We start from the raw sequence: 27,540 nt of genomic DNA, 5'->3' as shown, positions 1-27,540 counted from the left end.
GCGGAGCGCTCCCAATCCCACAGCAGAAGACAGATCATCCCTGTGAATAACCAAGCACATGGTTAGGAACAAACCCACAACGTTTTACGCCATTATGGAGTTGATCAGAACAATTCAGATACTTACTCAATCCGAGGATTATTGCAGGCCTTCTGCTTCCACCGTTTTTACCACCATGCGGTATGGTCTTGTGGAGAAAGTGCGTGTGCACCCAAAAGGGTCAAAAAAGAAATGGACCACCCATGATCATTAACCTATTTGCATATGGAGCAATCAAGGACATAGGGTGACAAACCCAGGAAGACATAATATATCGAATTAATATATTATATTTATTTGAGACTCCATCAGAGTCATGAAAGATTTACTATGATGTACATAGCAAGATTGTCACTCCAGACAGGCCTCTTATTTAGAGTATTAATATAATAGTATTTTGTTATGTATTTAAGATAATTTTCTGCATTATTTCTATATAATTATATTAATTTAATTTATCAAAATCTACTGGAGTAACAATTAAAAAATCTCATACTACGCGTTATTTTTAGCTATCTGGCAACCCGTGCACAGATTATGCAGAAAAGTGCATACATGCGTGGATGCAAGTATTTTTGCACTAAGACAGGATTTGAAACAAAATAAAATTAAAGAAATTTCGATTTTAGATTTATAAAAAAATATTAATTACGACCAAGAAAATATACTACGTTACAATAGTTTGCAAATGAAAAGATCAAGTTAACAAAAATAATTTATTTCACTATAACCTACAATAATATCACATATCACATGTCAGTCTAAGCCTTGACGACAGTCTTGAGATCCGCCTCGTACTTGGTGACGTACTTGCGGTCGGGATCGTACTTGGCACAGAGCTGGTTCCAGTAATCGGCCTCGTTGTTGATGAGGTGCGCGAGCACCCGGCGGGTGCCGCGACGCTGGGTTTCGGTGCATTTGGCACAGTTGTTCTCTAGGGCGTCGCGGATGTGCGCTGTGGAGAAGAAATAAATATTTAAAATCAGGTGCTGTAGCTGAATGGCATTTCTCCGACGCGAAACAAAAACGAAACGCCGCGAAAGGTAGTCTGGCTCTGTCGCGCCAATAGGCAAGAGCGATCGACGATCTTTATTTTATCGATCTCCTGTATTGGAGCGACAGAGTCAGACTGTGTCTCGATCGGCTCTTGGGTCGTAACGATTGTCATTTCGACTAGGCCGACAGGAAAGAAAACTTTTGTCTTCCGATGATGTAACATAAATAATATTATATAAGTTCAGTCTTAGTTTCTTATATAATTATGTAAATATGTTCATGTAAATAAAGAGATACTTAGACTATGGAACGGAAGATGATCAGAATCAGACATCGTGATTTCATGTAGGTACTACTTCTATTGTATTGTACTAGATAAACTTTGAACAGAGTCAGGATTCGAATATTATAAATTTCTACTCTTTTATTATTGATTGTTATTACCTACTTCACTTATGTTTTTACCTATTTACAACACCTTGCCATCACGGGTGCACTTGCCTAGTTCATGAACGCACTTCACATAAGGGACAATCAACCGGCTGATTTCCAGATCCTCATCCAGGTTGACATTGTCAAATATGTCGATGTCGGTGTTTCTCCGAGACGAACAATACGAACATAGACTTGACACTGATTAATAGACTATTAACACTTACATTTCAGCTCCTTGCCATCAGGAGTGCACTTGCCCTGTTCGAGCACGCACTTCAGGTAAGGGATCAGCAGCCGGCGGTTGCCCAGGATCTCATCCAGGTTGACATTGTCGAACTTGTCGGTGTAGGTTTCTCCGGGACGGGCGTAGGCCGCAGCCGCCAGGGCGAGGACGCAGACGATCAGGATGCTCTTCATTCTGCAATAGACAAGAGAGTTTAATATGATGAACGAAAAGCTTTTCGCATAATATCTGTAGCTATCTATCGCTGCTATCTTTCGAGCCAGACTGCGTTTCGATCGACGTCTATCGTCAACGATTGTCATTTTGGATACACTGTTTATTGGCGCGAAATGTAAATGTCACGTTTAAGCTTCCAATGACTTGACACAGTTATGATTTTGTTTTGTCACAAGGTTTCACACAATCTGTAATTTTTGCATTTGTTTTTTACTTAAATTTTATCAAAATTACTTTTTTACTTTTACTTCTATGTAAGACTCGATGTAAGAGTAGGCACAGACGGACTAAAAACTTTACAAATCTATGGGTTCTTCCCATTAAAAAACGATGACACTATCATGTAAATATTCAAATACCAACATCAATACACCAATGGATGACAATCTATTTAAGAGTATGATAGTTTATTTTTAAATGATTAATGTTAATGTACAAAAAAAGGTTTGCCAGTATGCTAGTTTTATTTAAAAAAAAATTAAAAAAAAGTTTGTCCCAGTTTAAAAAAATATACCTATAGTGTTCATGACATTATTTAAATGCAGGAAAGAAATGTAACAAGTATATAATACAAATCAAATAAAAATGTTTCCTCAATCATTAAAAAAAAAAATGTATGGCGGCCTATCTTTAGCGATTTGAATAATCCGTCTTAAGGACGAACGCGAGAGGTACCTATAAATTTTCGAGCAATACTCACTTGAATTATATGTGACTATCCAGCACCCTTGTCCAAAGGCTTGTGATGCAACCACCAGGCTTGCCGACTTTTTATACTAAACAGAACTTCAGCGAACAACAGAAAACCAGTTTTGGACATTTGTGACTCCGCGACATGGTAATGTCGTCAGAGCATTGATAATCACCGGTGCTGCGCTGACGTTACTAGTTTATGAATCTTATGATATTCTTTAATTTTATTGGGGATTTTTTTTTAACAGTTTTTGGAGTGACGTAGGTTTGGGTACTCGTTTTTGTTATGCTGGATGTGAATGATATTTAAAAGTTAATATTTATTGTGCCTAGGTATATGTAAATATGTACAAGTGCTTGTAAATACTTATATTTGTTTATATTTAGTGTGTGTTGAATTTCTGAATTGTGTTATTGTGTTGCAGTAAGGTACTGAAAAACTGACTTTAGCTAATGATGAAAATGCTTCAATATTTGGAAGCTGTAGCTTTCAGCTATTGTATTGTATGAAACAAAAAACAATATACCTACCTACCTACCTATATTTAAACAGTATAGCATGTGGCCTGTGTGGTGACGGGTTAAGAATTTCACCACCCCATTTCTTCCCGTGGGTGTCGTAGAAGGCGACTATGGGATATGGGTTAAATTGTGGCGTAGGCGAGAGGCTGGCAACCTGTCACTGCAATGTCACAGTTTCGTTTTTTTTCAACCCCTTATTTGCCAAGAGTGGCACTGAAGCTTTAGTAGTTTCATGTGTTCTGCCTACCCCTTTATGGGATACAGGCGTGATTGTATGTTGTAGCATTATCCAAAGTAGGTGTATAATGATAATGTAAGTGATAGAATTTTCAAAAATTCTTTTCGTAATTATTATAGATACTTACCAACTTATGACCCTTATTGATGCAAGACTCAAATTGGTACCTAACAATTTCAATGGGTTAATAATTGACAATTATTGATAGACAGTCCAATGGAAACTTTAATAATTATGTGATAATAATCACATATTATCAGCTTGACATTTTGTGCTAAAGATCTACAAAAAGTAATTAGTAGACAAAGTACCTACGCAAACTGGGTATTTTTTTTTCATGTCTCTATGAACCAACGTACATGAGCGAGGTTTTTTTAGATTGACGCATAAGTATTATTAACATATCCATTTATTTTTAAATCCTATTATTTCTCATTGCATAGGTATATTGAACTGTGTGTAATAGTTTAATTAAGCTAAGAATATTGGGTCAAATTTTCAAAACTGAAGTCCAAAAGTTTTAAGCTTGTGTCGAGAGATGGCAATCTATGCACTGTGATTACATATTTTAATTTGACAGACTCTCTCTGGTAAAACAAATAGGTCACTGATTAGTCACTATTTCATTCCTAGGTTTATAAAAAAAAATGCCTTAAAGTTTTGTTATTATTCTGAAATAAAGCAAGCCCTAAGTATTTCTCTGAAATTCCCTTTAGGGCAATTTGTCACATTATCTGACCTAATTAATCACAGTATAGTTTTCCTTGTATTCTACGTAACAATATTGATTCTTCGAATACTATCCGGCCTTATTTGCATGGAAAAGTACTTAACTACCTTGGTACCTAGTTAATTGAGCTTAACGGAATTATTAATACATTTGTGAATTTCCTTAACGGGAGAGTCCGGAAATTTTATGAATAAGATTTGTTTTATCAAAATTTATATTAGAATTTAATAGGAAAGTGAATGTATTGAACTTGAAGTATTAGAATCCTTCCTAATGGAAAGTCTCATTATATTAATAATATCATATTGTGGTAAAGTTCCTTTGATTTGGGTGAAACCGATGCTAATGTGATTCCATTAATTACATAATATCAATAATAGGTTCTAGATTTCATACTTGTTACTAACCAGGATGATAGTTTTCTATATATAAAGTAATTAAATATAATATATTAATGTTAACGCCTCGTCTTTGTTCGGGCATCTTCGGGAGCCGTCGCCGGCGCAACGCATGGTGCGGGGCGCGGTGAAGTGGGGGCGGTACTTCAATTCGCTCAGCAATCTTGCGACGGACGGCCGCGCCCGTCCGCTTAAATTCAGTGATATTCAACACCTATGTATCACACTTAATCATCATTATACGTGCATGTACTGGACTACGAGTGTCATTTAACTCACCTCATCCACGACCCCAAGATATTCTGTCCACCCCTACATGCGTGGACAATTAATAAAAAAATCTTCGTACCTACTTTCAAAATAAAACCTACAAAACTAAACCTACCTAAAAATTTAAATTAAAATAATAATTTTGCCCCGTGGCTGGCAGCATTCCCGCGCTGTATCTTTCTTTCTATTTTTTCGATATCAACATAGACTAGGTATTAAAAAAATTAAACGTACCAGTTAAATATACCTAATTAGTCTAATTACGCACTAATCGATATAATTAAATTATATCAAACGTTATAGAATTCGATATTTCAACAATGTAAAACATGAGGAAAAGTTAGCATTTACTTAATTAGGTTTTCGTAGACTCGCAGAACGAAAGCGTAATTTTAAGAAAGACCAAGAAATAGTACCTACATTACGATACAAGTGCGTAAAAAAGGAAGTTTGAAACGAGTTGCGATAAATTAAAACACGACCGAAGGGAGTATTTTAAATCGACACGAGTTACGAATTTCCCTTTCGCACATGTATCGTATGAGGTTTTTCAGTACAGATGGCCCTCCGAAGTTTCGACCTGACATATAATGAACCACTTCTCGCACTAGTGCGTAAAAGAAACACCATCTGAACTGAAATAGTTATTTGTTATACAAGGGGGCAAAGTTGTATTTTAACGCCGAGTTTGGAATTGAAAAACGAACAAGTGAAAGGATTCTATAGTTGAACCACGAGCGAAGCGAGTGGTTCGAGAATAGAATCCTGAACTTGCGAGTTTTTTAACACACGAGAAGTAAAATACATTTGCACCCGAGTGTAACACAAAACTTTTCCTATAGCGAGGAAACTACAACGCAAAAAATGCGTTTATCACTGCTTCCAGTAGTTCCACAGGTGGTAAATCATCTTTATTACTAGATTCACCTACTTTTATCAATTTTAAAGAATTACAAACTCGAGTTATTAAAGCCCTCCCGTGATATATTACACATTATTTTTCATCACACTCGCGAAGCAGGTAATAACCAAATTTTAAACTAAATGTATTGAAATAACTACCTACGCTGACATTTCGAACATTCGTCCGCTATCTTGTATTTTTTGACAGGTCGTGGAAGTCTACACCAGGGGCCCGTTTCTCGAAAGGTACAAGCGTTGTATTACAAGTGTGTTTCCATGGAAACCCATACGATTTGACAGTTCGCGCACTTGTAATACAAGGCTTGTACCTTACGAGAAACGGGCCCCAGGTATTCACTTTACCGCCCTAGGGCGGTAAAATTGCTCATTACGTATCAGTATGCAGGCATGTAATAACACCGTTTACGAGCGAGTGTGATGATTTTATTATCTCTGATTCCATATCAGAGAGATGTGGGGCGATTTTTATTTTTTGTTGGTAGGATAATAATTCCAGTATTTGCATTCAAATTAAGTTTAATTAATTGAAAATGATGTCGATTCCTGTCACACTTATTTCACATAATTCACATCATAAACTGAAATTACACTAAAGAAAAAGCGATCAAGCCGGGAATCGACACCAGTGGGTTGATCGCTTTTTCTTTAGTGTATGGTATCTATTTCAGTTTATAATTTAATATATATAGTAGTGTTACTACTAAAAAAACCTTGAATAAAGTCAAATTAACTGCTTTAAAATTGATAAAAGTAGGTGAATCTAGTAAAAAAGATGATTTACCACCTGTGGAACTACTGGAAGCAGTGATAAACGCATTTTTTGCGTTGTAGTTTCCTCGCTGTAGTGAGGGGAAAAGTTTTGTGTTACACTCGGGTGCAAATGTATTTTACTTCTCGTGTGTTAAAATACAACTTTGCCCCCTTGTATAACAACTAACTATTATTAGGTATGTTGTTTCCCATGCAAAGGTTTCTATCGTTACTGACTGTACTGTTGATCTTAAGATCAATCAATAAGTATTGACATGTTTAATGACGTCAATTCCTCAGAATTGACGCCTCTGTATTTACAAACATGTTAATAAATTGCTTAGTCAACTCGAACTAACAAACACCTATGTTACCTGCCGGGCTATTATGCTTTCAATTTTATCACTTATCCACGTGGATAAGACATATTATGTCAGTCTCACACATACTTTCCAGAAATGGTCCAAGAGCTGGCAGGATTTTGGAGTAGGTCCTTGAGGCAACCTGGAAAGGTGCTCAGATGCTTCTCTGATCATAGCCAACATCAGGTCTGCAAGTCTGGCAGCTGGGGAGCGGGGCTTTATCGAGCTATGAATTTTTGAAGATTTAATTTTTTGAGGCCCAAAAAAGGTGTTTGAGGCAACCTGGAATTATTAAAAAGTGAAAATAGAGTTCCTCAGAAGTCGCATAGTATTTATGCCAGATCGTTTGGCCGGGTCCTTCACCGTGCCAGAACGGTACAAAGTGGTAAAAAAAAATTCCAAAAAAGGTTCTTGAGGCAGTCTGTCATTTTTACCAGTGAAAGATGAGGGTCTAAATAGCCATGGAAAAATAATGCCATGACATGAGGTGGGGTCCGTACCCTGCCATTCGATCTTGAAAGTCAATTTTTTTAGTTTTTCGTAAATAACTCGTAAACGGTGGCCCGCAGCAAAAAAATATGTTAAACAGAAAATATCTACATAAAATTTCCTACAAGAAAGGTTATGTACGTTTTTTCGATAGGATCAATATATAGATGGATAATTTAGTAAGAAAGTTTTTTTTAATCGATTACATGCTCCGTTTTTCGTCAATACCTCGTAAACGGTGGCCCACAGCAAAAAATTATGTTCAACAGAAAATATCTACATAAAATTTCCTATAAGAAAGGTTTTATAAGTTTTTTCGCTAGGGTCAATTTTTTAGTTGGAAAGTATTTTTAAATAGATTTTTGGGCCGTTTTTTGTTGATAACTCAAAAACGGTGGCTCACAGCCAAAAATAATGTTAGACAGAATTAATCTACATAAAATTTCCTACAAGAAAGGTTCTATAAGATTTTTCGCTAGGATCAATATTTTAGTTGGAAAGTATTTTTAAATAGATTTCATGGGCAGTTTTTTGTTGATAACTCGAAATCGGTGGATCACAGCCAAAAATAATGTTATACAGAATTAATCTACATAATATTTCCCACAAGAAAGGTTCTATAACATTTTTCGCTAGAATCAATATTTTAGTTAGAAAGTATTTTTAAATAGATTACATGGGCCGTTCTTTGTTAATAACTCGAAATCGGTGGCTCACAGCCAAAACTAATGTTACACAGAATTTATCTACATAATATTTCCTACAAGAAATGTTCTATAACATTTTTCGCTAGAATCAATATTTTAGTTGGAAATTATTTTTAAATAGATTTCATGGGCCGTTTTTTGTTAATAACTCGAAATCGGTGGCTCACAGCCAAAACTAATGTTACACAGAATTAATCTTCATAATATTTCCTACAAGAAAAGTTATGTACGTTTTTTCGATAGGATCAATATATAAATGGATAATTTAGTAAGAAAGTTTTTTTTAATCGATTACATGCTCCGTTTTTCGTCAATACCTCGTAAACGGTGGACCACAGCAAAAAATTATGTTAAACAGAAAATATCTACATAAAATTTCCTATAAGAAAGGTTATATAAGTTTTTTCGCTAGGATCAATTTTTTAGTTGGAAAGTATTTTTAAATAGATATTTGGGCTGTTTTTTGTTGATAACTCAAAAACGGTGGCTCACAGCTGAAAATAATGTTAGACAGAATTAATCTACATAAAATTTTCGACAAGAAAGGTACTATAAGATTTTACGCTAGGATCAATATTTTAGTTGGAAAGTATTTTTAAATAGATTTCATGGGCCGTTTTTTGTAAATACCTCGTAAACGGTGGCCCACAGCTAAATAAAATGTTCACGAGAAAAAATTTACATAAGATTTCCTACAAGAAAGGTTCTATACGTTTTTCGCTAGAATCAATATTTTAGTTGGAAAGTATTTTTAAATAAATTACATGGGCCGCTTTTTGCTGATAACTCAAAAACGGTGGCTTACAGCCAAAAATAATGTTATACAGAATTAATCTACTAGTTGGAAAGTATTTTTAAATAAATTTCATGGGCCGTTTTTTGTAAATACCTCGTAAACGGTGGCCCACAGCTAAATAAAATGTTCACGAGAAAAAATCTACATAAGATTTCCTACAAGAAAGGTTCTATACGTTTTTTCGCTAGAATCAATATTTTAGTTGGAAAGTATTTTTAAATAAATTACATGGGCCGCTTTTTGCTGATAACTCAAAAACGGTAGCTTACAGCCAAAAATAATGTTATACAGAATTAATCTACATAATATTTCCTACAAGAAAGGTTCTATAAGATTTTTCGCTAGGAGCAATATTATAGGTGGAAATTATTTTTAAATAGATTTCATGGGCCGTGTTTGTAAATACCTCGTAAACGGTGGCCCACAGCTAAATAAAATGTCCACGAGAAAAAATCTACACAAAATTTCCTATAAGAAAAGGTTACTGCAGTTATAGGTTACTACAGTTTAAATCTACATCCACATCACTTTTGTCTGAACTCATTTTGAAATTTGAAAAGCATAGGTATTTGATAAATCCGAGCAAATATAGGTATAATTTTTTAAATTTCCGCGCTTAAACTTTTTTGAAATCTTTTTGAGGCAAAGTTTTAACCGGTGACATTTACCGCATTAATAGTTTGGCAAAAAAGAGTAGAAATTAGAAAGTATTATTAGGGGCGCCACAGTCTATGTAAACCGTTTTGCGAGAGGCGACCGTCGCGGCCGTCGCCGTCGCGTCTCATCGCATCGTCTACTTCCATATCGATAAGGTTTGATTTCGTATGCGTCGCATCTCCGTCGCGCGACCATCGCGCGACCGTCGACCCCGAAAGCCATGGCGTGAGCATTTCTTTTTTTTGCCACTTTTATGTAGTGTGATATTTTTTAAAAAAATATGCTATTTCTAATCAGAATTACTAGCTTTTTCAATCACAGTAGTAAAAAAATTGTCCCATACATTTTTTCTTATTTTGTTACTATTTTCCGTACATGTTGTATAGGGTAACAAAAGAGGAAAGTGTAAGCCAAATTACAACTTACGAAAATGCAGACGAAAAAACATTGCAACATTTTTTATGGGAAACAAAAGAGATCCCATTGAATGCTATTAGCGAAGAAACACATGCTTATTAATCATTATGACTTGTGATAAAATCCTTAGAACAATTATTCCGAATAAGTTTATTTCCTTCAACATTATGGATTTGTACAACTATGGACTTTGATTATTATGGCTAATAAATTTTATGACTAACAATAATTATGACTTTCAAAAATCGGCACTACAATTTCTGACGTTTAATTTTATGACTGGTGATAATATGACTAAGAAAAATTATGACGGAAAACGTTATGGATAGTAAAAATCGGACTTAAAAAATTATGGGAACCAATAGAGACCCATATGCTTTTCGTGAATGTAGGCACCCCTACTGCCCCTACTGGTGGTGCCGGCCGCTCGAACCGTGTTTTGCCGCAAGTCACCGCTAGTTCGTGCACTGCAAATAGTGAATGAGTTTTTAGACGTAGGCGCCACGTCTAAAAACTCATTCACTATTTGCAGTGCACGAACTAGCGGTGACTTGATGTTGATATTCTTGCGAGCAGATGGGCGTTTATACGTGACGAATGCATGAGGTTTTGTGTGGGATTGGAGGAATGAAGGCATCTGTTATTTATTACTTATGTTTTGGTATGTAATGTTTTGATTTTGCTGTTTATTTAATATTTAATTTTATGTTACTTGTTGTAATGTTTATTTAAAATTCACGGTGCTTTAGTTTTGTATACTGTCATACTGTGTAATTTTCTTTGAGTAAATAAATAAATACATCTATTTAAATATTATTGATCCTAGCGAAAAAACGTACAAAACTTTTATTGTAGCAAATTTTATGTTTGTTATTCCCGTTGAAGATTGATTTAGCTGTGGACCACCGTTTTCGAGTTGTTTGCGAAAAACGGCTCGTGTAATCTATTTAAAATACTGTCCTACTAAAATATTGATCCTAACGAAAAATCTTACATAACGTTTCTTGTAGCAAATATTATATAGATTATTTCTGTTTAATATTATTTCTGGAAATAATTTCTGATCCTAGCGAAAAAACGTATATGTACAACCTTTCTTATAGGAAATTTTATGTAGATTTTATTCTCGTGAACATTTTATTTAGCTGTGGGCCACCGTTTACGAGGCATTTACAAAAAACGGCCCATGAAATCTATTTAAAAATATTTTCCAACTAAAATATTGATCCTAACGAAAAATCTTATATAACCTTTCTTGTAGGAAATATTATGACGATTAATTCTGTATAACATTACTTTTTGCTGTGAGCCACCGTTTTTGAGTTATCAACAAAAAGCGGCCCATTTAAAAATACTTTCCAACTAAAATATTGATTCTAGCAAAAAAACGTATAGAACTTTTCTTGTAGGGAATCTTATGTAGATTTTTTCTCGTCAATATTTTATTTAGCTGTAGGCCACCGTTTACGAGGTATTTACAAAAAACGGCCCATGAAATCTATTTAAATATACTTTCCAACTAAAATATTGATCCAGAGCGAAAAATATTATAGAACCTTTCTTGTAGGAAATATTATGAAGATTAATTCTGTGTAACATTAGTTTTGGCTGTGAGCCACCGATTTCGAGTTATTAACAAAAAACGGCCCATGAAATCTATTTAAAAATAATTTCCAACTAAAATATTGATTCTAGCGAAAAATGTTATAGAACCTTTCTTGTAGGAAATATTATGTAGATAAATTCTGTGTAACATTAGTTTTGGCTGTGAGCCACCGATTTCGAGTTATTAATAAAGAACGGCCCATGAAATCTATTTAAAAATACTTTCCAACTAAAATATTGATCCTAGCGAAAAATCTTATAGAACCTTTCTTGTAGGAAATTTTATGTAGATTAATTCTGTCTAACATTATTTTTGGCTGTGAGCCACCGTTTTTGAGTTATCAACAAAAAACGGCCCAAAAATCTATTTAAAAATACTTTCCAACTAAAAAATTGACCCTAGCGAAAAAACTTATATAACCTTTCTTATAGGAAATTTTATGTAGATATTTTCTGTTTAACATAATTTTTTGCTGTGGGCCACCGTTTACGAGGTATTGACGAAAAACGGAGCATGTAATCGATTAAAAAAAACTTTCTTACTAAATTATCCATTTATATATTGATCCTATCGAAAAAACGTACATAACCTTTCTTGTAGGAAATTTTATGTAGATATTTTCTGTTTAACATATTTTTTTGCTGCGGGCCACCGTTTACGAGTTATTTACGAAAAACTAAAAAATTGACTTTCAAGATCGAATGGCAGGGTACGGACCCCACCTCATGTCATGGCATTATTTTTCCATAGCTATTTAGACCCTCATCTTTCACTGGTAAAAATGACAGACTGCCTCAAGAACCTTTTTTGGAATTTTTTTTTTTACCACTTTTTACCGTTCTGGCACGGTGAAGGACCCGGCCAAATGATCTGGCATAAATACTAGGCGACTTCTGAGGAACTCTATTTTCACCTTTTAATAATTCCAGGTTGCCTCAAACACCTTTTTTGGGCCTCAAAAAATTAAATCTTCAAAAATTCATAGCTCGATAAAGCCCCGCTCCCCAGCTGCCAGACTTGCAGACCTGATGTTGGCTATGATCAGAGAAGCATCTGAGCACCTTTCCAGGTTGCCTCAAGGACCTACTCCAAAATCCTGCCAGCTCTCCGTCTAAAAGTGACGGATGCTTAATCCACGTGAATAAGTAATAAAATTGGAAGCATAATAGGCACGCTGCTTATGCTTAGGTACTTGAAAAACTCTTACATACGATTATAACATAACAGGGTGGCTAGCCGAATGGCACAATTGCACGGGCACGGGGCCAGGCCCCGTAGCCGAATGGCATTTCTCCGACGCCAAACGAAAGCGATACGCCGCTGGCTCTGTCGCGCCAATACGCAAGCGCGATAGAGATAGATATCTACTAGCGCTTCGTTTCGTGAGCGTTTCGTGAGCGATTGTGCCATTCGGCTAGCCCCCCTGGTATACCTACGAAAACACTTTAAGACGGATTTAGATTTTTACTGAGCAATCGCTTCATGGTATTTACAATTTCTGCAATGCCATTAATTAATGTATTTTTATGATTTCTCTCACTTTGGTCTGTTTATGTATTTTTTTCGAAATAGAAAGCTTAGACGGACGACAAACTACGCCAATATTAAACCTTAGGTGAGTTACAGCGCATGTCTTGAATTTCGTAAAATCATAGGTATACTCAAGTATACTTAACCAATCCGCATTAAGCTAGCGAGCCCTCTATAGCCCGAGCCCTCTCATGCATGAAAAAAAGCCTGGGGATCGATTTTTGAATTCCGAACGCACGTATTCGCCGTTCGAAAGTCTGTGGTAAAACGACGTAATGTTATTTTTGAAAAAGGACTGCTAGTAATTTTAAAACTAGTGGTAATGACCACTCGTTTTCGATTCTGTTAGTAGAATTTAAATAGCTAGTAGTGGAGATATTATTGAACGAATTTCACGAAATCGAATGGCCGAGATTAAAAAATCTTCCCCCTGTGCCCAGCAGTGAGGCACATAGGCTTTACTTTTCTATATACTAAAAGCTGTATTGAATGTGTTATTGTATATTTCCTTAGATACAATAAAAAAACTTTGAAACTTTGAAGGGATGAAGTTATTATCAAATAATCAAAAACACCTACTCTACACATTTTACGTCAGTCACAAGTAAAAACATGCTAGTTCAAATTAGCATGGCCTTAGAAAAGTCAAGAACTGTAAATAATATTAAGTATTTGCACAACTTTGAGGCAAAAATAGTTTTTACACATTATATTTTTTGTCATCTAATATTTCTTTCGCTGTTAAAACTTTAATATACTACCTAACTAAACGTGTTTATGCATAGACCCGTATTATAATATTTTAGTATTTGCAGCTTGCTTAGATATGTGTTAAAATGTCAAATATTTTTATTAGCGCCAACTTGCAGAGCGTACCTTTTTCATTATGGTTTTGAGGTACGTTTTTTTCTTAGACTTTATCCGTCTATACCAGAGTCTATACGGAGTTACATATGTCTTTTAGTATTAGCCTTGATACTTTTAGTACCTAGTACTAGAACATAAGCTCCTGCAAAGTACTTTAAGCTGTATATTGTTGGAGTATAAATTAAAAGTAGGTTTACCTGCCTGTTTGTAGGATACCTAATTATTTGATTGAACGTACCTAATTTAAATGTAACGTGTTGACAAGCTAAAGACCCGCTGAGACCCGGAGCTGGAGACCCGGGTTCGATTCCCGGCTTCACCACGAGTGGGCTTGATCGCTTTTTCTTTAGTGTGTGGTATCTATTTCAGTTTAAATATAAGCTAAATAAAATTAAATTATAAAATAATTCTCATACTTTACTTGATTAAAGCCCATTTAATAATTATTATTACTTATGCGAACGGTCTCATAGCGAAGACCTCTCGACCAACATCTTAAGAGACTCTCGCTAGGTGGCTGGATCAAGGGTCAGATGCAGAAGGCGGTGATCTTGGACACAGCGCGGATATTCTGACGGTTCCTCTCTTTGCAGCCCTAACCACCGGCAGCTTGGGCCCTGCCCCGTTGCTGGCGGCACCCTAGGTTAGGTTTTTTATAATGTATTTATATTGTTTTGTAAGTGTTTTTTAGGGTTCCGTAGTCAACTAGGAACCCTTATAGTTTCGCCATGTCTGTCTGTCCGTCCGTCCGTCCGTCCGTCCGTCTGTCCGCGGATAATCTCAGTAACCGTAAGCACTAGAAAGCTGAAATTTGGTACCAATATGTATATAAATTACGCCAACAAAGTGCAAAAATAAAAAATGGAAAAAAATGTTTTATTAGGGTACCCCCCCTACATGTAAAGTGGGGGCGGACATTTTTTTTCATTCCAACCCCAACGTGTGATATATTGTTGGATAGGTATTTAAAAATGAAGAAGGGTTTACTAAGATCGTTTTTTGATAATATAAATATTTTCGGAAATAATCGCTTCTAAAGGAAAAAAAAGTGCGTCCCCCCCCCCCTCTAACTTTTGAACCCTGTGTTCAAAAAATATGAAAAAAAATCACAATAGTAGATCTTTATAAAAACTTTCTAGGAAAATTGTTTTGAACTTGATAGGTTCAGTAGTTTTTGAGAAAAATACGGAAAACTACGGAACCCTACACTGAGCGTGGCCCGACACGCTCTTGGCCGGTTTTTTTTTTTTACTTTTATACTCATATTGTAAAAAACCTAGCCCAAGAGAAAAGATAGATAAATTAAAAATTATTAAGTATACATACATACACTCACGCCTGTATTCCAAAAAGCGGTGGCTGAGCACATAAAATTGCTCAAGTTTAAGTGCCACTTATTAGTAAATCTTGTTTTAACAAAATTGTTTTAAATCTGCATATTTTTTTACTATCTATCGTAGGTAACTTATCACAAATAAATGGGCCAAGATGAAAGTGCGTCTATCTTTTCTCACCGTGTCTGTCACCGTGCATACTTATGACAAGTGACAAAAACCGGCCAAGAGCGTGTCGGGCCACGCTCAGTGTAGGGTTCCGTAGTTTTCCGTATTTTTCTCAAAAACTACTAAACCTATCAAGTTCAAAATAATTTTCCTAGAAAGTCTTTATAAACTTTTTGTTTTTTTTCATATTTTTTAAACATATGGTTCAAAAGTTAGAGGGGGGGGGACACACTTTTTCTTCCTTTAGGAGCGATTATTTCCGAAAATATGAATATTATCAAAAAACGATTTTAGGAAACCCGTATTCATTTTCAAACACCTATCCAACAATATATCACACGTTAGAATTGCGATGAAAAAAAAATCACTCCCCACTTTGCGTGTAGGGGGGGTACCCTAATAAAACATTTTTTCTTTCATTTTTGCACTTTGTCGGTGTGATTGATATAAATATTGGTACAAATTTCAGCTTTCTAGTGCTGACGGTCACTGAGATTATCCGCGGACGGACGGACGGACGGACAGACACTACAGACAGACATGGCGAAACTATAACGGTCCTTGTTGTCTACGGAACCCTAATAACGACCATGATACCGGCCACTAGTCTTAACTTAAAACGAAGCACGAATATTTGTTGAACCATTAGTTCGTGTTCACATTATCCGATTCGATATCGGATATCGGACCGATATCCCATATATTTACGCCGCCACCTTTGATTTCTTTGAAATCCTTCCTACTTGTGCTGTAGACAAGAAACTCTAATAGCCTCTCTAACCATTGGTATAAACACCAGTGGCGGGTGGTGAAAATTTCTGATAGGCAACACTGAGCAAAAAGAAACCTACCTTAACATTAGGTTCTTTACTGGTAATCAATTTTAGGAATGGGAATCGGCTTGTATGGATCAGCCGCGCTTAAGTGTTTATTAAACACTTAAGGCTGCTTTCAAAAAAAACGTCAAAAGAATGTAAAATTGATAGTTTTAGTCGGTGAAATACTACACTTTCCGTTATCCAATAGATTTATTTAATTCAAGTTCCAGTTAGAGCATCTTATTATCTTGATTTTTATAAGACTGGATTTTTGAAAACTAACTCACTAAATTAATTATGAATTTTTCTCTAATGCACGTTTAGAAAAACGCACGTATAGAGCTGAATCAGTCGATCTTATTTGTAAAATTTGGACAATTTTGAATATTAAAACGGGTAAATTTATAATTCGTATATCCTTTTTAAGTTTTTGAAAAAGAGTAAACTAGCCTAAGGCGAATTCAATTTTTTCAGAAATTACCTAAAATTAAGTGACAATTTCTTTGAAAATCTACATCACATCGAAGTAAGTTTTGTACTTAATTAATCTGCAACGTTTACTTAAATTGCTGTTATGCCTTAGTGATTATAAATTGCTATTATTGATTTTTGCCAATTTTTTGAAAACGAGCCTTCACCGGTACAATTATTACCACTTTTGGACATTTTCTCATATTTTGTTATACCAAGTAGAAAAAGTCCTATAATGTGATATATATTTATAAACTACTCGCAAAGCCCTTTAATTTGATACCACACACAGTATGATCGAGCGCTCGGTTGCGATTTCACTATTTTTAACACGAAAGCCCTCTTAAGCGACAATTGACACTTGGACTGTGCTGGGAAGTATCGTAAGTCACCTTTCCTCACACGCCGAGGTGAGAGAAGTCAATTACATGTAGCGAGGAACCAGTGTTTAGTAAGTAACCTAGAGTCGATTGCGTTGTGGGTGATCCTGACGCATGACGCAAAGCTTTGCTGTTTATCAATATTAATTTAGTGGAGAAGAAAACTCCCTGTTTGTCCTTGGTTGCCAACAATTGTTATCGTATCCCTATTCTAAAAATATTCCACGGTGTAAAATATCGTTTTCTATCTAGGAAAAATATTGATACTTGGCAGGGAATGCGTCCTTAATCGTCTGAGGGATGTTGTTCCAACACTCAGTAGCCACGTAGCAAAAGCTGCTAATAATAGAAAACCGCCGATGTTGATATAAATAAATATTGGGGGACTCCTTACACAGATCAGCCTAGCCCCAAACTAAGAAAAGCTTGTACTATGGGTGCTAGGCGACGATATACAGACTTATATAGGAACCTATACCTGTTTACATTCCAGAAGAAAGTGCTGTCTCTTTTGCTTCCATGCACTCTTCCATGTTCTATTCTTCGTCAGTATTTAGCCTAATACAGTCGGAAAGCTCCTGGCGAAATCGACTCCTATCAGCTCAGCATTGCTACGAATACCTAATTTTAGGGTTTGCACCAAGGACCATATAATACAGGAGAGACAAAGCTCATACAAAAAAGCGTACCCCTGAAATGTATGGGCATTTTAGGCTTAAATTAAAACTAGATAACGCTGTTTCGCAGCCTGGAAGTGGCCATAATCATATTTTCACGAAATATTTTTGCGTGTTTTTATTTTTCATAAGAACAAATGATATGCTCCCTTATTTTAATATCAGGTCAATACACGTTTTGAAAAAAAAAAATTAGAGGCATCACCAATGTATTTAATAGGTGGCGCTAAAAATGAGGATATATTTTCATGGAGGCTGTAAATCACGCATAAATAATCCTTGGTTTGCACTAATTCACGGCCCTTTACAACCACAGATAAGATAATTACTTTATTTTTGACAACCCTCAATAGCCAATTCTCAGCCTCAATTTAAACGATGTCGAATTGCAGTTTGCTATAAAAAAAATCCGGTGGTAATAGGTAAACTTTTTTAAAAACACTATAAAAATTCATCGCTAGTCTTTAGGTACCTCTCGTGTTGTGTGCTATTTTTCATCCATATTGGAAGTTAGATCACAACAATATAAATAAATTTACACGTGTACCTAAGGTTCATTACAGGTTAAATGCTGTAATTAAAATGCTTCATAGTGCAGGTTATACTACAGTACGTCAACTTGCAAAAAAATAAAACAAATAATTGAAATATTTATCTTATACGCGTTTTAGATTTTAGGGTTTACTCGTATAAATAGCACGACTGTCCTCCCAAAATCTAAAAAAAATCTTTGCTAATCCGCGAACTTGCGTATTTTTTACATGCAAATAATGTTCCCACCCTCCCACCGCAAATTAAAATAACAAACCACTACCAAAAAATACAAAACTCGACACGTGTTTGCAAAGAGGTGGTGAAATTCTTAACCCGTCGCCACACCTAGTTTTATTGTCGTAAATAACTAGATATGATTACCTAGTAGACTAATCATCATTTTGCCTAAAAGAGCCGCCGCTCAGAGCATTACTGGTTTTAGTTTTGTATCACCAATATACATCTAATTACTCCTTATTGTCGGTTATAATAGAGCTACAATACTTGCTTAATACCTCTATATTTTACTTGTTGTGTTACAGAACTAGTCGATGGGTTTTACCCTGTTACAGGAGGCCGCTGGACGATAGCAGTTTATGAAATAATTGTTCTCTTAAGAATCTTAATATAGAACTTAATGAGTCGATTTCTCTCGATCTTGTTAATCACTTAGGAGGATGGTTACATCTATCAGCATCGAACCGCATCTTATGAGAAATCGACGGTAGTATGAAGACGCAAGTTCATACTAACGAGCGATTTTTCATACACAAAAGACAGCGCGATGTTGATAGATGTGACTTCATTCTTACATGGAACGCGAGAAAAACAGTGGGCTGAAACAACTAAAGCTAATAAAAAAAAAAATTTGAAAAGAATCCCGACCGCGATATAGTAGACCGATTTTCATAAAACATGGCTAAGAACACTCCCGACACTCAGCTTTCAGACAAAACAAAACTAAATCCAAATCGGTTCATCCGTACGGGAGCTACGATGCCACAGAGAGACACACACACAGACAGACAGAGAAACATGTGTCATGTGATGAACCGATTTCGATTTCGTTTTTTTTTTTTTAACTGAGTTAGTTGGGAGTGTTCTCAGCCATGTTTCATGAAAGTCGGTCCACTATATCGCGGTCGGGGTTTTATTTTTTTTAATTTCGTGGTTAGTTTATGTACGATGTTATTTACCGGTGAACTGTACACCTATATTTTTAAACGTTTGTAGCATTCTAGAAATGGTTATTTTCTTTGCTAGGTATCATTTATGACGCATGTGCCCTTGTTCTTCAGCCCGGAGTCACGGGGGTCAGGGGTGACGCCGCGTTAAGAATACTCCTGTCTACACGATGATTCATGACAAATCATGGTTACCTACTCAAACGTGCTTTGAATTTTTATTGTTGTTTATTTTGAGTATAACATGTGAATACTGCCCTGTCACATCTCGGACACTGGCGATCAAATATATGAAAGAGGCGCGTTCCTAGCACACATTCTAAGCTCGTGTAGGTGAACACGTACCATGCTTGTATGAGTGAGATCTGACAGGTTGACTGTTCGCGTTTTTGACAGGCGGTAACTGTGAGGTAACCGAGAGGGGGTGGGCGGCGCTTCCAGCGGGGAGCGGGAGTGGCCATACTGTACGATAGTACTCTTTATTATATAGTCCATTTCAAATACGAAGGCCCGATGGCACTTGAGACGGTCAATTAGCGTTAACAATAGGATTAGTGATAACAAAAGATACCTGATTGCACCGACAAAAAGATTGCACCGACGCGTGCCAATTTGAAGTGGGCCTAATTAGATAACAAAAGGCAAACATTATGAGCCCTATTGTTAAGTTTCGAGTGCCATCGGGCCTTCGTATTTGAAATGGACTATACTGTGGCCCTGTTGCGGTCGAGGTGACCGACTGTCAATTGTTTAAATTAGGTAGTTAAACAAAACACTTTAGTGTTTTCTTAGGGCCAGTTGCATCAACCACAGTTACAGACACATGTACGTCGCGTAGCAATACGTCGTGTCTATGGAAATTCCCATACAAAAAAATAATTCAGGAGCGGATAATTTGGTCCATGCCCTTATTGCGTTTTCACATTATCTGATCCGATATCGGATGTAGGAAGGTTTTCAAAGGCATAAATCAAAGATGGCGGCTTAAATGTATGGGATATCGGTCCACTTAGGCTACCTAAATAAATACATACATACATACATACATACAATCACGCCTGTATCCCATAAAGGGGTAGGCAGAACACATGAAACTATTAAAGCTTCAGTGCCACTCTTGGCAAATAAGGGGTTGAAAGAAAACGAAACTGTGACATTGCAGTGACAGGTTGCCAGCCTCTCGCCTACGCCACAATTTAACCCAAAACCTAAATAAATATGGCAAAAAAACGCTCGTTTTGTATTATGGCGTCTTGGATAAATGGATGTAAAACCAAGAAACTATTTTAAAGAATTTACAAGCGCTCCATGACATTTCATATGGATAAAATGGCAAATTTTGAAACCCGGTCGTCCGTAATAATTATACTTTATCCGTAATAATTAAGCTTTAATTAAACTTTCCTTGTTAGCAAGGGCTAATATAATTATTATTGTAATCGTTCTTGTTGTTAGTAAGTATTTTCATGACAATGGTATCACATTGAATTCAGACAAAACAAGACTCCTAGTTATACGCTCGCCTCACCTGCACCTCACTAGTGTACCATCTCCAATAATAGCTCATAACTTCCATTGTATACATAATTACCAAACCCTCTGTCACTGTAAACCTATTTTACAAGTTAACTGTGTAACCTACCTTGGAGTCAAAGTAGATGAATACTTTTCTTGGTCCCATCATGTTGATTATATTTGTGATAAACTTAGAGTATTACTAGGCAAGTTCTACCACCTTAGCTTCAAAGTTCCTTTAAGTACAAAAAAACATCTGTACAAATCTTTAGTAGAGTCTATTATAGGATACGCCCTAAATTGCTACGGATTAACTTTTAAAACTGCCATAAGTAAAATTGAAAAACTACAGTTAAGATTTTTAAAACTTCTAGTCAACAGAAAGACTAAAAATAAATGTAAGTCAGAATATAGTCAGTTATTTAAGATATGTAAGATTCTACCAGTAAGCCTTAAGCATACATTTACATTAGCACTTAGTCACCATGGAAGTCATGATCATAGTTTATCACTTGTAAATAATACATACGGCACCAGATCAGTAACTGCAGGCAAGTACAATGTGCCAAGAGTGTCTAATCACTATGGTGATAGGTGTCTGACTAAACGTCTACCCTACATCTTAAACAGTCTGTCTGCAGATATCAGGTCGGAGGCCAATAGAAATATATTCAAAAGAAGACTATTTAAGTTCCTTATTGATACTTTGTAAGTGTTATTTTATTCTTAGTTATTAGCGAAGAGACTCTGATTTCTGATAATAAATAAATAATAAAAAAATATATATTTGTAGGTATCTATAATAAGGATTAAGGGTAGAGCGAGTGGAGCGGCCGCTCTAGGCGCCAAATGGTATAGGAGGGGCGCCAAAAAGCAACATGGTAAAAATAACGGGCCTTTTTTTTCAGCGCCAAAATTATTTGAGTGCTCGGGCCGGTACTGCCTAGTGACATTTGGTAAAGTGGAGTTATAAAAATCGTTTCCTTAACTATTTAAAAATGATTCTACCTACTCACGCTTATACCACGTATGTGTCCGCCATTTTAACCCATTATATGCAAATCTCAATCACTTACAGTAATAGTTTTACAATTGCATCTTGTTTATAAACTTAGTGTTACACACGGGTTCACATTTTATTTTATATCGTTCTTTTTCCTTTTAGATAGAAGAGTTTTCCTGAGGCCTGGGCCTACATACATATATTTGGTGCTACCTACATTATATGCAGTATATTATATACTTTAAGGATGGCAGGTCAGCAACACTGAAAGATCTGTATCAGTAAATAATAATAATAAATATTTTATTTCTAAATTTAACTTTTATAGGGAACATTCTTGCGGCTCTCTGTTTTACATTTTACACAATTGTTACGGCGTTTGTAGTTGATGACAATCAAACATACATGGGTAAGTTTAAAATTCTAGCATTGCATGCAATAAATTCCCCATTTTTGTATTTACACTAGCATATATAAAGGAAAATTGTTGAACTGAAATCAGAAAAAATAGCGCTTTATCTTTGGGCAGTGCCTTCATTCAACACTAGAAGGCGGGTATATTTTTTTACATTGTTTAGAAGGGTTACCAAGCTAACCTCACTTAGGGTCACTGGCACCAACGAAAATGGTGGGTTAACCCTCCATTTTCTTTGGTGCAAGTTGCCCTTACAGTCACTTGCACCACCGAAAATGGAGTTTGACAACAGCCCACTAACCTTCAGTTAAGCGGGTGGTGAAAGTGGCCCTTAGTTCTACAGATTGTTTTTTTTTTCGAAATTTTGGTAAAATCCACTCAGTTTGAACTCTTTAAATGGTAATTCAGCAACTCAGATATCCAGCAAATATATTTCGAGTTGGGATACCTTCACCTGTTACTTTTTTCATCTATCCTACTCTTAATCATAAGAATCGGGTAGTTGAAAGAGCCTGTGCCATTTTTCCCAAGTAAAAGCTAACTGTACCTGATCACCAACATATTTTCCGCAGGCGCTAATTCACAATGAAAAGACTCGCCTTCCTAGTGCTCCTTATCCTCGCTCAAAGTCAAGGCGAGGAGCAAACATACACTACCAAGTATGACGGCATCGACTTAGATGAGATTCTAGCTTCGAGCCGGCTCCTCACTGGTTATGTCAACTGTTTGTTGGACCTGAGACCGTGCACGCCTGATGGGAAAGAGTTGAAGAGTAAGTTTACGCGTATTCGACGTAAGTAGCATAGCAATAGGAAATAGTGAACCGCTTATTTTGGTGCAATAACTTTCATCCATGATTTACAAATTCAGGTCATCATAAATGACAAACTGTTTGCTTTTTCTATAAATAAAAAATATGACATGATAGCCTATTTAATATAGATTATAAAAAATATAACTTTTATCCACCTTCACAAACGTTAAGTTCCACAAAAAAAATACTTTAAGACGCGCGGCGTCGGGACGCCGTGAGCGTAATTTTAAAATACCTCTATTTTAAAAACTCTATTAGACCCGGTTTAGCTATTAGGTCATGTTTGATATAGTTTTCGAGTAAATTAATAACAAAGAATTTATTTTTAGTACTACAATTATAATTTAATGGTAAATAAATAAATAAAAAATATTCATCTATGCATATTTGCAAATTCAAGTCAACAAAAATGTCAACTGTTTGCTTTTTCTTTAAATAAAAAATATGATGTAAAAGCCTATGCGTATGTCACCAAACACCCAGACAAGTTTGGTGGAAACTTCCTTCACGAACTGGTTGGTGTCTAATGACCATGGTCCAAATGTTTCAAATGCAATTGCCGCAAATATGTAGTTGTTTTTTAAAAATACATATTTGCGCGTTTAAACTGGGAGTTTTGCAGCAGCAGTCCCTGGTTTCTGGGCCGAACGTTAGACGTTGGACGGAGCCAAGGTATCCACACAGGTCACGCCCCACGCCAAGGGTCGTCCCAGAAACCAAGGCAAAAGCGAGCAACCAGCAGGCCGCTTTCCGTCTGCTGCTGACAAGCCGACAGGTTCGAGGGTTGTCGGTATGTTCGCTATGCCGAGAGCCTTGCGGATTAAATCGTTAAGTGCAGCGTGTCACAAAATTCGGCCAGCACTAGACTGGCAGTGGAGTCCGTGGTGTCCTAATGCGTCAGCAGCAAGGGTGTGGTTGGCATGTCTTTAGCCCCAGTCTTAGACAAATGGCAGTATATGATGAAGTAAGGCAGCCTCGGAAGGAGGTATGTTCTCCAAGTGTCGATCTTTTCTAGTAAAGAGGTTCTTCCGGCACTCATTCACTGCTGCTTAAGGACCCTTGATCTAAAACAATATGTGCATTGTCATTTTATTTAAACAGATTCTGCAACTATCAAATTACAACATTTTGGTGGATCACCTTCACTATTACACACTTACCTATCATACAAAATAATTACAAACTTTAGTAGAATATGATTAGCCTATCTATGATATTGCTCCATCTCGTAATAGTTTGAAGCCTTGGGTGGCCATGTTTCTCCCTTGTTGATCGTTTCAAGCTGCGTTTATCGTACCTATCCCATACTATGTCTAATCTAGAAACGTTTTCTTTTGGCTTTGAAGCTTAGCCAGGCCGCCCAAGGTGTCAAACTATTACAAGATGTAGCAATATCAGAGGAAAATCAGATTCTACTAAAGTTTGTACTAATTTTGTATGATACGTAACGTAAGTGGGTAATACTGAAGGTTACGTGATCCACCAAAAAGTTGTAATTTGATAGTTGTATACTCTAAAATGATAATGCACATATTGTTTCAGACCAAGTCGTTGCGTAACGGTGAATGAGTGGTCGAAGTACCTACCTCTTTAGGTACCAGAAAAGATCGACAATTGGAGAACATACCTCCTTCAGAGGCTGCCTTGCATCAGCATATAGGTACTGCGCACAGTGTACCAGGGGCCCATTTCTCGAAGCTACAAGTTACAGTTTTCAACTGGTTGTCAATGTCTAATATGACAAGTTGCAAAGAGACTTCCGCTTGTAACTTGTAACTCAGGGCGTTCTTGTTTGGAGTCAGGCGTTGGTGCCACACCAAAATTTGCCAAGTCCGTCTTCTTGAAGATGGAAGGAAGAAGGAGACGAATGGGTAGTGTGGTACCCATTCGTCTCCTTCTTCCTTCCATCCCAGTCAGGCAACACTGAAGTGGCCAGTATATGCTTAGAAGTTACAAGATGTAAATGTAAATCAGGTTGCAAAAACCGATGCAACGGCATAAAGAGGGTAGAGCCTTCTTTATGCAGTTCCATATGTACCCAGCTATGTCTCTGTGAAGGGAATGTATAGTATGAGTATGAGTATGAGTAATCTGTCAATTAGGACACCACAGACTAAACTATGAGTGCTAACTTTTCAGTGTTGGATACTCTATGGCAGTTCCGACTCAATTATAATAAGCTCATTATAATTGACTTTAGTTAACTATAATAATTTCAAAAATAGAACTTCATACAATTTCTATACTAATTTGCGATACCTGGCAAATTTTCCTGCATCTGAAACACATTTTTTTTTTATCTGTCGCGTTATCGGCCAATCAGAGACGGTTATTACAAACAATTGGTTGCTAGGTAATTCGATGTTGATACAACGGTGAACGACTCTATTGACATTAATTTTAACTTGCATGAATGGTGATATTTCCGTCCATTGATGATGAAGATCGTAGAAAAAGTATTGTATACAATAGTGATATAATTAAGCTTTTCACTCTCGTACCGTACTACAAAAGGTACTCGACTGAAAAGTTTTGTATTATATCAAAATACTATTATATAAATTTCTTACAGGATTCACTACAATGAATAAATAACAGGTACAGTCGGTCTTTAGAGCGTGTGGTCCGACCCGAGTGTTGCCGTTGTCGACACCGGAGTCAATAATAATGAATCTTTTTCTATTTATGCATTAACACACCTCTGACACTGGCGATCAAATATATGAAAGAGGCGCGTTCCCCGCACACAGTCTAAGCTCGCGTAGGTGAACGCGTACTATCCTTTGTGAATAGGCTTTAATATCATATTTTTATATTTATAGAAAAAGCAAACCGTTTGACATTTATGGTGACTTGAATTTGCAACTCAGAGAAAATATTTTTTTTTTTTAATTTCATTTAACATTAAATGGTCATTTTAGTACCAAAACTAAATTCTACGTTATTTATTTACTCGAAAACGATACTAAACATGACCTAATAGCTAAACGGGTCCTAATAGAGTTTTTTAAAATAAAGGCATTTTAAAATTACGCTCGCAGCGTCCCGACGCCGCGCGGCTTAAAGGTTTTTTTTATGAAACTTAACGTTAGTAAAGGTGGGTAAAAGTTATATTATTCATAATTTATATTAAATAGGCTTTCATATCATATCATATCATTTGTAGAAAAAGCAAACAGTTTGACATTTATGATGACTTGAATTTGTAAATCATAGATGAAAATTTCAAACTCTTCATTTTTTTTATTTTTTTTACCATTAAATTATAATTTTAGTACCAAAAATGAATTCTACGTTATTGATTTACTCGAAAACGATACCAAACATGACCTATGAACTAAACGGGGTATGTTAGAATTTTTCAAAGCAAGCCGGGTGAAGCGGTACTTTGACCCCCTCCCGAGCCCCAGGGGGGAGGCTCCCGAAGGCTCCCGATCTTAATCGGCTTATTTTGATATAAGGAACAACTGTGCCAAGTTTCATGCTTTGGTCAAGAAAAAAAAGGTTTAGCCTCTTTTTGTCGATAAACGTCCCCACTAACTGTCTCTGCGTATAAATTGAGTGCAGGTTCTCCTAATTCCCTGCGCTATACATTTTGCCACAGCTCATGGAGCCCACAACTATGACGCTTAATTGAAGGGATGTTGACTGTACCTACCTACTGAAGTGCTAGTGAACTATTCTTTTAGTACGTTGCTCCTGGAAAGTTATGTATGAAAATCTTGGCATAATTAATGGAAGATTTTTTTAAATTAGGATACGTACATTATAGGCCGAAGTTATTTTTCATCGGTCTATAACGTAAGTAAGTAAGTAAGTAAATATTCTTTATTGCACCATTTTACATGTTATATGTATACAGAATGTTTAGTGAGAGTATAACTAGGTAACAACAGGCGGTCTTATCGCTAAAAAGCGATCTCTTCCAGACAACCTTAGGGTAGCTGGAAAAATGGAACAGAAACAAAAGTTAACAGGCAGTGCAAGAACAAAAAATATAGAGAAAACCAACACAAACACACATACATATATACCGAATACATAAATAAATATACCTTACATACACATAATACATACATACATACATACATAAATACAATAAATAAAAATGGCAACTTAAGATAGAGATAGATAGTATAATTTAAGCTGATTTTTGAAAATTGGAAGAGATTTTGCTAGTCTTAATTCTACTGGTAAGGAATTCCACAACCGTACAGCCCGGAAGGTAAAAGAGTTGCTATAGAATTTAGAAGTAGATGGTGGGGGAGCAAGAATATGAGTTTGAGAACATCTGATAGAAGAGAGAAACTTGAAACGCTCTTTGAGATAAGGCGGAGTAGC

The 27,540-nt window shown here is 36.1% G+C and overlaps 2 protein-coding genes across 5 annotated transcripts in view; one reads left to right on the top strand and one right to left on the bottom strand.

Annotated features, from left to right (window-relative positions):
* The window catches only part of LOC125234795 (ejaculatory bulb-specific protein 3-like), a 46,185-nt gene that overhangs the window by 17,045 nt on the left and 1,600 nt on the right, over positions 1 to 27,540 (top strand). The window contains exons 1-3 of one of the 4 annotated variants that reach the window (XM_048141196.1): positions 21,960 to 22,224; positions 22,356 to 22,379; positions 22,958 to 23,157. In XM_048141196.1, the coding sequence (XP_047997153.1) occupies positions 22,971 to 23,157 (187 nt within the window). In that variant the 5' untranslated portion in view covers positions 21,960 to 22,224; positions 22,356 to 22,379; positions 22,958 to 22,970. Of the gene's footprint in view, positions 1 to 21,959; positions 22,225 to 22,298; positions 22,380 to 22,957; positions 23,158 to 27,540 lie in introns of those variants that run through there. The other 3 variants (XM_048141195.1, XM_048141197.1, XM_048141198.1) reach the window with 3 other exon arrangements.
* On the bottom strand, positions 742 to 2,782 carry LOC125234798 (allergen Tha p 1-like). The gene is made up of 3 exons (XM_048141203.1): positions 2,631 to 2,782; positions 1,695 to 1,888; positions 742 to 994 (listed from the first exon to the last, which is right to left on the bottom strand). Exons 2-3 carry the CDS (start codon positions 1,885 to 1,887, stop codon positions 801 to 803), a joined length of 387 nt encoding a protein of 128 aa, XP_047997160.1. The 5' UTR covers position 1,888; positions 2,631 to 2,782; the 3' UTR covers positions 742 to 800.

Source organism: Leguminivora glycinivorella, chromosome 16, assembly GCF_023078275.1.
Source record: "Leguminivora glycinivorella isolate SPB_JAAS2020 chromosome 16, LegGlyc_1.1, whole genome shotgun sequence".
NCBI classification, from domain to species: Eukaryota; Metazoa; Arthropoda; class Insecta; order Lepidoptera; family Tortricidae; genus Leguminivora; species Leguminivora glycinivorella.
The sequence above is the reverse complement of the archived record's forward strand: the minus strand, read 5'-3'. Positions and strand labels throughout refer to the sequence as shown.

Coding starts and splice junctions, on each gene's coding strand:
- LOC125234798 (XM_048141203.1), bottom strand. CDS start 1,887: ATGAAGAGCATCCTGATCGTCTGCGTCCTCGCCCTGGCGGCTGCGGCC. Junction 995..1,694: donor TGATGGCAAGGAGCTGAAAT/GTAAGTGTTAAT, acceptor TCTTCTCCACAG/CGCACATCCGCGACGCCCTA.